Raw genomic sequence first — 9,702 nt, forward strand, 5'->3', positions numbered from 1 at the left:
TTTTGGAGATTATCAGTCTTATTTAAAATGTATCTTTAAGCAGGTGATTCAGAACAATGTAATGGGATAACCGGGGGTGCATTTATTTTAAATGGCAGTACAATTCTATTATGCTGTTTAATTGAGAATCCCCATAATCCCTTCAGCCCCAGTAATTCCCTGTTAACGAGCTTCTATTAGGAACATGAGAGAGCAGAGCCTGATCAGATATGGTGGTGGTGATAACTGTAGGAGAATATACAGTATTACATTCATCAGTATTGTCAACTACCTTAGAGCTAGGGTCCTTGCAATCATTGCAAGGAAAATTTGTTTAATTTACCTTAGTGGCCACAAATGTTAATACAATTTGATTGATAGTTTCTCTTGGGCTAGGGGAATTCATAATATGAAATGTGTTGAGGCTTAATTTATCTTCAAAATCACCACATTTTGTGATTAGGGTCATCGAAAATAATGGGAATCTTGGAAAGGCCGAATATAATTTAAAGACACTATTTATAATTATTAAAACATGGCAGTCATTTGAATGTTTTCCTGATTGTTTTACTTATTTATTTGAATGTGATTTGACATTCAGTTCTCTAATATGCTTCTTAACAACCAATAATTGTGGATAAGTGATCATTGCCTCCTCTTAAGTTGAGTGGATATGGCAATGGGAACCACTTTTCTGTCATATTCCATGTTAACATACCAATCAATCGTCAATTTGAAGCCTCGTGTTTTCTTCTCGGTTTACCTGAAAAGCAACATACTCTAGTCAGTGTATTGTTTTTACTTACTCTCAGTAGGTTAGAAATTTGGACTGGTCATGCATTGATGTTAATTAAATCTTATGTTATTCTTATTTTGAATTTAGTTCTCAATGTTAATCACGCTGCATTACAGCTCATTTCAAAAACATCAGAATTAAGTTTGATGGACACATACTATCAATGACATAATACACACTCGTAAGACAGGTGGCAAACATGTTCAAACCCCTGTATTTTTAATGCTCCTGTTTAAAATGGTATGTTTCACGATAATTGTGTTTTATTAAAGCAAAAAACAATAAAGCTCTTTAAAATGGCATTTATTTATTCAAAAAATATGTTGAAAATGAACCCCATTGCCATTCTGCAAACATTGTATATGATATAATCGAGGTATACAGTATCAACCACCACGTTGTTCTGATTCTCATACAAGAGAGTGCATAGACAGTACATGAAGACTGGGGTGTTCAAACTGAATGTATTTAATATGACTGACATGTGTGAGCCTTGAGTGAATCCATCTCCAAAGAGGAAAAGCATTTGCAACACATTGGCACATACTAGCAGTGCCTCAATCTGAGTGAGTTAAGATCCCATAGGTCACTTCCCCTTCCTGTTACAATATCCCCTATAGTAATTGCAGAACATTTGAATGCCATTTAAAAACATTTATCTTGGAAAATTATTACTTAAACTGGGCAAACATTTTAGAGCGAAGGCTTGCATGCTACATCTAGTGAATGACTATTAATTTTCAGAGACAGTCTCCCTATTAGTAGAGGCATATTGAAAAGGAGGCAGGGACAGCAATGATACAGATACATCCGCCTCTAGTTTCAACATGATAGGATGACAGATACAGGCAAGAGCTTGTGCAGGTTGATCATAGCAAGTAGAGATAGACTATTAATGTTGGCTTTTCATAGAGTCACTGATTTACTTTATTAATTAATCACAGTTGAGGAGAAATAACACATTGTAGATAGATGGACTGTGTCCCAGCTTTAGATAAAGCTTGATGACTGAAACCAATAGAAAACAAATGGTAATTGGTTAAAACAATTAATGTCCAGACAAATTCTTGTTGCAATATGTTACAATCATAAGGGTGGTAATAAGGGAAATGTAAAAATAGATGTTGATTTCAGTTTTTTATCCAGTAACAAAACATTTCATGTGACAATGTCCCAAAGTGTCATTTGTTTTTCTCATCTTTTGCGTTCCCCTTTCTGTGTGCGTTTCTTCTCCTTGTCCTTCCTGTCCTGCCTGGCTAGTTTATCCTTCTCACGCTGCATCTTGTCCGTCTCTTTCTTCTTATGCGAATCTTCCTTAGCCTGGTCCCTCTGCTGCTTCTTCCTGCTCAAAACCTCCTCCACGTTGGTGTTCTTAAACAGGGCTGAGGCGACCAGTAAAGGAGTTTCACAGCAAAACCAGCGCCCCTATTCCTAAAGCGTCTCATAGTAAGAGTGCTGATCTAGGATCAGGTTTCCCCTATACATTTAATCAAGATTTAACAGGCAACACTGATCCTGGATCAGCTCTCTTATTCCAAGGCACTTTACAAATACAGACCAAAATGTACTATTACTTGGGTTCAGAAGTTGATGGTGCCATAAGTTGTCTTTTAAAAAATATAGTACTGGTTAAATATTACTTAATGCAGTAAACAATACATTTGCATTCCATTTTAGTCATTTAGCAGACACTCTTATCCAGAGTGACACAGTTAGTGCATTCATCTTAAGATAGCTAGGTGGGACAACCACATATCACAGTAAGTACATTTTTCCTCAATAGGAGTTATAGGAGGAGCAATGGGAGGCATAGACAGGATACATTTATCACCACTGGGGGGAAAAGCCTGCTCCTCCTCTTCAGCTTCAGTGTTCATGTCAAGGAAACTTGAAAAATAGTGTTCCGCATTGCAGTCACATAAAAATTAACATTTTGAGAGACACTGCTTTCATTATAAATTACAGAAATAAACACTTAAGACCTTTAGAGCTGTATAGGTTAAACAAGGTGCAAAGCATAACTGTAGGGGCACACAATAGTTGCAATATATTGAGCCAAGGATATTCCTCGTCATCTGTGATATTGGCATATTGAGCCAGGACTGCTTCTTTAGCTTCTTTCCTCTTCCTGGACTCCTGAGATACTTCCTTCTGTTTCACCACAATCTGTGCCTGCTTCTCTATCAGATTGGCAATGGCCAGTACCTCAGCTAAAGACAGAGAGAGAGAGGAAATTCAACAGATAATTCATACAACGGCTGCTCCAGCTATTAGCTCATGTCTGAAAGTACAGCTAGAATAATGTTCTGTCTTTTAAGTTTCTAGCTTTTGATTGATGTTCATACCATCCTCCTTGTTTTTGGTTGCCGACCGGGCACAGCTCTCAGCCCACTGACTAATGATCTCTTTGCAGACATCTTCAAGTTTCTCATCCTCCTGTGCATGGAAGACAGTGGAGTATGGAGATGCAATTAGTTAGTGAATTTGAACATCACTACTTTGAGACAAGTATAGTTAGATGCAGCCCAATATGGCAACTGTAGTATGGACGAGTGGGTGTGTTGAAAGGAGTGGGTGTATGGAAAGTGAATCAGCTAATTGGGCAGATTTGTTGGCACTCGAGACCATTTTGCGTTGCTGATTGGGCTGCACGACGAGTCGATGAGCCGGCGACCAGCGTATAGGTGTTGTATCGACCAGCCCGCTGACCTAAAGTGCTTCCGACTGGGCAGCTGTATCACGGTTGTGTGGTCGCTGGTAGCTAACATGGCCATTCCCTCCACTGATTTTATTTCAAATAGGATAGCAGCCTATACAAAAAATAGCATTTATTTGAAAATGTTTAGGTCCATTATAATTTATACATAATTAATAGTTTTAGATGTTCAAGAGTGGCCAGGAGTGTTTAACCCAAAGTATATATATATATTTTTTAACTCAAACCTCCCGCCGGGCTAGATTGAATGGGCTCCCGGGCCGGATTGGGACAAATGGTCTAACCCAGTGGTTCACAAACTATGGGGGGCGCGAGGGGTCGGCAGTCTGGCATTCAACATACTCTTGAAGTTGTAATAGTGGAATGCACAAGGTGCAATTTTGAAATAGGGTAGTGCATCATCAGTTTTACTCTTGTCATGTCAGTCATTGAATACATTAGAGCGATATTTATCACTTGTTAGAAATGTTCAGATCAACTAGCCCAGTGGTTCTCAAACGTTTTATAGTCCCGTACCCCTTCAAACATTTAACATCCAGCTGCGTACCCCCTCTAGCACCATGGTCAGCGCACTCTCAACTGTTGTTTTTTGCCATCATTGTAAGCCTGCCACACACACACACACACACACACACACACACACACGATACATTTATTAAACATAAGAATGAGTGTGAGTTTGTCACAACCCGGCTCGTGGGAAGTGACAAGGAGATCTTATAGGACCAGGGCACAAATAATATAATAATAAATAATTTAGCTTTTTATTTAGCCATCTTACACACTACCGTTCAAATGTTTGTGGTCACTTAAGAAATGTCCTTGTTTTTGAAAGAAAAGCAAATTTTTTGTCCATTAAAATAACATCAAATTGATCAGAAATAGTGTAGACATTGTTAATGTTGTAAATGACTATTGTAGCTGGAAACGGCTGATTTGTTATGGAATATTTACATAGGCTTACAGAGGCCCATTATCAGCAACCATCACTCCTGTGTTCCAATGGCACGTTGTGTTAGCTAATCCAAGTTTATCAATTTAAAAGGCTAATTGATTATTAGAAAACCCTTTTGCAATTATGTTAGCACAGCTGAAAACTGGTGTTCTGCTTAAAGGAGCAATAAAACTGGCCTTCTTTAGACTATCAGCATTTGTGGGTTCGATTACAGGCTCAAAATGGCCAGAAACAAAGAACTTTCTTCTGAAACTCGTTAGTCTATTCTTGTTCTGAGAAATGAAGGCTATTCCATGCGGGAAATTGCCAAGAAACTGAAGATCTCGTACAACGCTGTGTACTACTCCCTTCACAGAACTGCGCAAACTGGCTATAACCAGAATAGAAAGAGGAGTGGGAGGCACAACTGAGCAAAAGGACATGTACATTAGTGTCTAGTTTGAGAAACAAGGACATTTCTAAGTGACCACAAACTTTTGAACGGTAGTGTGTGTGTGTTATATATATATATATATACACACACACACAAACAGAGTGGAAGTCAGAAGTTTACATACACTTAGGTTGGAGTCATTAAAACTCGTTTTTCAACCACTCCACACATGTCTTGTTAACAAACTATAGTTTTGGCAAGTCGGTTAGGACATCTACATTGTGCATGACAAGTCATTTTTCCAACAATTGTTTACAGACAAATTATTTCACTTATAATTCACTGTATCACAATTCCAGTGGGTCAGAAGTGTACATACACTAAAGGTGACTGTGCCTTTAAACAGCTTGGAAAATTCCAGAAAATTATGTCATGGCTTTAGAAGCCATCATTTGAGTCAATTGGAGGTGTACCTGTGGATGTATTTCAAGGCCTACCTTCAAACTCAGTGCCTCTTTGCTTGACATCATGGAAAAATCCAAAGAAATCAGCCAAGACCTCAGAAAAAAAATTTGTGGACCTACACAAGTCTGGTTCATCCTTGGGAGCAATTTCCAAACGCCTGAAGGTACCACGTTCATCTGCACAAACAATAGTACGCAAGTATAAACACCATGGGACCACGCAGCCGGTATACCGCTCAGGAAGGAGACGCGTTCTGTCTCCTGCTTTGCTGCAGGAGGGACTGGTGCACAAAATAGATGGCATCATGAGGGAGGAAAATTATGTGATATTGAAGCAACATCTCAAGACATCAATCAGGAATTTAAAGCTTGGTCGCAAATGGGTCTTCCAAATGGACAATGACCCCAAGCATACTTCCTAAGTTGTGGCAAAATGGCTTAAGGACAACAAAGCCAAGGTATTGGAGTGGCCATCACAAAGATCACAAAAATAAACTTGATTGAAAGCCCTGACCTCAATCCCATAGAAGATTTGTGGGCAGAACTGAAAAAGTGTGTGCAGGCAAGGAGCCTTACAAACCCGACTCAGTTACACCAGCTCTGTCAGGAGGAATGGGCCAAAATTCACCCAACTTATTGTGGGAAGCTTGTGGAAGGCTGCACAAAACGTTTGACCCAAGTTAAACATTTTAAAGGCAATGCTACCAAATACTAATTGAGTGTATGTAAACTTCTGACCCACTGGGAATGTGATGAAAGAAATAAAAGTTGAAAGAAATAATTCTCTATTATTCTGACATTTCACATTCTTAAAATAAAGTGGTGATCCTAACTGACCTAAAACAGGGAATGTTTACTCGGATTAAATGTCAGGAATTGTGAAAAACGGAGTTTAAATGTATTTGGCTAAGGTGAATGTAAACTACCGACAACTGTGATATATATTTTTTATGTTAATCACATTTTTATTTGGCTCACCCCCGACGGCATTGCGTGTACACCCCAGTTTGGGAATAGCTGTACTAGCCCATGTCAGCTAACGGTTTTTAGCTAGGTTGTATTTAGCCCATAAATGTTGTAATGTTTTAGTCACTGAAATATCAAATTAATACACATTAGACATGGCAAAATGTTTAGAATTGCAAGACAATGAGCTTTAAAACCGCATAATATTCTGTGCACGTCATGACAAAATGTGTAGAATATAAGGAAATAAACGTTCAACCTTCCAAATTTTCTCTCAACAAGAGGGGTGAACAGTTTGTGTCATGAACAGTGCTTGTGCCCATAGAAATAGATGTGGCGCTCACGCGCATTGTTCCACAATGCTGAAAGAGGGCCACTACTTTTCTTTCGAGACTGCCACACGCCAAATTGAGCTGCAGCTACCCCTTTCTCCGTTGAGAGCAAGTGGGAAGGACGTAGTGTCAGTGAATCGTCAGTTAGTATAATGTGCTATGTCAGGTGTTGCCAACTTTTGGAGTAGCCTACAGAGCATGTAGGCTTTCTCCAACCCCGATCTAACAAACTTGATTCAACTGAACCTGACGAGCAGCTGATTAGTGAAAACAACTAAATCCTGCAAATGGATCGGTACTCAGTAGCTCTCGAGACATGGCCACCCTGCTGTATGTCATAACCATCTGTTTGTCTAGAGAGTTCCACCGAAGTTTCAACATGGGCTAGCCGGCTAATAATAGAACGGGTCTGGATAACTTCAGGTTTGATTCGCCTAACCCCCATCTCCAAATATGGCTAATGGTAGATTGGCACATGTTGCTAACGTTGTTACCAGTTAGTTATATGGGAACAGATCGATTGTTGTCACTCAGTTGTTAGTTAGCGTAGTTAAAACCCACGTGTAACCAATGAGCACGTTAGCCAGCTACTGACTAACTTACCGCGGCGCAAGCATGGCATGTCTGCCCCCTATATTTACCAAAAACGCAGATAGAATTCCTAGCAGTGCGTCCTCCTTCTCTTCGTCACTCTCCTCTTCTTGAAGTATTCCTAAAATATAAGCTCCATACACCTCCTGGTCCACTTCCAAGGAGTCTAGTCGATCATTCAGCCACTTCTCAAACTCCCCGGCATCTGCCATGGACGCCGCCATCTTGGCCGTTCAGGGTCTTCCACACCCTACGACTATCCGCGTGTATTGCCTGCTAGATAAAACTTTAGCAGAATATGATTGCTGCCTCGTACATTGTTTTAGTGATTGCCAGGAAATACTTAATAATTTCCATTATTGCATTTAAGGAGGGATAATTAATCAACTACATAATCCATTTGAAATGCTATTCTTTCGTTCATAGACGTTAGAACTCTATAAAAATCTTCATGCGAGATTATGTGACCAATTGATACATTTAAATTATAACCCTGAATCAAACGGACGTAGTTAACACACCCCTATAATAAAATGTTCATGAGATTTTATCATGGTTTTCTATGAGATTCGAGAGCCTCCCTCTGCCCTGACTGAGGTGACGTGGACACAGATGTGATTCTCTACTTTTCACCACTGGGTGGGAGTATAAGACATAGTCTGACTTTAGTGTATATTTTTTCTCCAGTTCTACAGCCTAAAAAAGTTTATATTTGCCTCAAAAAATATATTATCTCAAATGCTTGACCATCACCTGGATATGCTGAAAGATTGTTGTGCATCTAAATGTATCTCTGACTCTGGACATTATTTCCTGATCACTAGTTGCTGCTCCCAGTCACACTAACTATTACTGTTCTCTGTTGAAGTGGGACAAGTAACGCCTCCCAGCTGTTTAATACATTAAGGAGGGTTTCCAAGGGGATGGTCTCACCCTGCATCCAGAGAAGCCTCACTGTGTTTGGGGTATCAGTTGCCCCTTATCTTCCCTCCCTGCTTCTCTATAATGGTTTCACACGTCACTGGTCTTGTAATAATGAAGTGTGAAGCTCCTGTGCTGCCATGGGGAAGCTGCCATGTACAACTGCACCCTTTATTTTCATCCTCTGCATCCATCTCCTCATGGCCTATATACATTTAGCCAGATCCTGACATTGATGTGAGCAAAGTTTAAATTCAACATACAAGGGCCAAGTCCACTCCACACACAAACACACATTTTTATTGGAAATTGGGAGTAGCAAGTGTTGTGGTCTGGTTTGGTTTGAAGAGGTCACTGGGGTAGACTGGTTACACAAGTTTGTTGTTGCAACTGTTGTGTTCTAATAGGTAATACACTTGTGGTTGTTTGTGTGCTGTAACTGAAGACAAGGTCAAGAGAGATTGAGATGCTATGGAACAGTGTGTCTTTTTGAGAGAGGAGATATGACAACGTGGCTGGCATGACAACAGACTGTCTCAGTCTCATCTGAGCCAGAGAGGCCCAAAGTCGGCCCATGCCGCTCTCCACAGTACCACATAGCTTAAGGACGGCTGTCCTATTTTTATCGAGGGGCTATGGATTGATGCGAAGTGACGAGGGCCGCGAGCCGCTGAGTGGGTGGGCACCCACATGTTCGGCTCCACAGGCAAACTCCCTCCACAGACACCCCACACACACACCACACACACGCACAAACACCGACATGCATGCACACGGAGGCAACACACTCATGCAAGCACACATACGCACTCATGCAAGCACACACTCTCCTATCTTCATCCCTCCCCCCAATGCCATCGGCCTAAAAAAGCCCTATGGTCACAATTTGCAACGTCCTCCCTGTCAACATCTTCTCTGCCCCTGTGTCAATGTGACAGCACAATCCAGCCCCTACTACAGTATTTATCATTTTAGTACTATTTTCTTAAGTATGTGTTGCATTTTAAAAACTCCTAGAGCAATACCCCAACCTGGTAACACTTGATACGCAGCCAGTCTTACATTCAAAACCTTTCATTGTGCATTCATTTTGTTTGGAGACATCTTTCACCTCACAGCCATTGATCCAAAATATAAGTTTACTGCAAAATATAATGAGTACTTTGGTTTAATCATCAAAACACAATTTAGTTATCTTAACAACCAGTTAATCCAATAGCAATTTTTTTTAGATACATGTTTGAAAATTGCTATTTGAGTGTAGTATGCTACAGTACTGTAAATTACAGTACATTACACTGTTTTCACATTAGGCAATACACTTGCACTACCGATTAAAATTGACTGAACATCAAGTTTCCATCATTTCTATCCCATGTGTGATCAAAGGTATGATCATTAAAGACGTCTTTCACAATGTAACAAATTAAATAAATGACAGAAACATCATGTTTAGCAGACACTATTTTGCATCAAGCCTGTCTTGAGCATTTGTCCATAGGTTCTCATCGGAATCGCAGTAAATATCCTTATTATTCATGCACCTGGGGAAAAACCTTTTGGTAGGGTGAATCCAAGCCTGACATAGGTCTGGGTTGATGTTATTTCA

The 9,702-nt window shown here is 40.0% G+C and overlaps 1 protein-coding gene across 1 annotated transcript; it reads right to left on the reverse strand.

Annotated features, from left to right (window-relative positions):
* Positions 1–1,062: 1,062 nt before the first annotated feature.
* Positions 1,063–7,435, reverse strand: LOC120036067 (coiled-coil domain-containing protein 43-like). The gene is made up of 5 exons (XM_038982527.1): positions 7,223–7,435; positions 3,121–3,211; positions 2,841–2,985; positions 2,598–2,644; positions 1,063–2,157 (listed from the first exon to the last, which is right to left on the reverse strand). Exons 1-5 carry the CDS (start codon positions 7,394–7,396, stop codon positions 1,970–1,972), a joined length of 645 nt encoding a protein of 214 aa, XP_038838455.1. The 5' UTR covers positions 7,397–7,435; the 3' UTR covers positions 1,063–1,969.
* Positions 7,436–9,702: the final 2,267 nt, after the last annotated feature.

This window comes from Salvelinus namaycush, chromosome 3 (assembly GCF_016432855.1).
Source record: "Salvelinus namaycush isolate Seneca chromosome 3, SaNama_1.0, whole genome shotgun sequence".
In the NCBI taxonomy this organism is placed as follows: domain Eukaryota; kingdom Metazoa; phylum Chordata; class Actinopteri; order Salmoniformes; family Salmonidae; genus Salvelinus; species Salvelinus namaycush.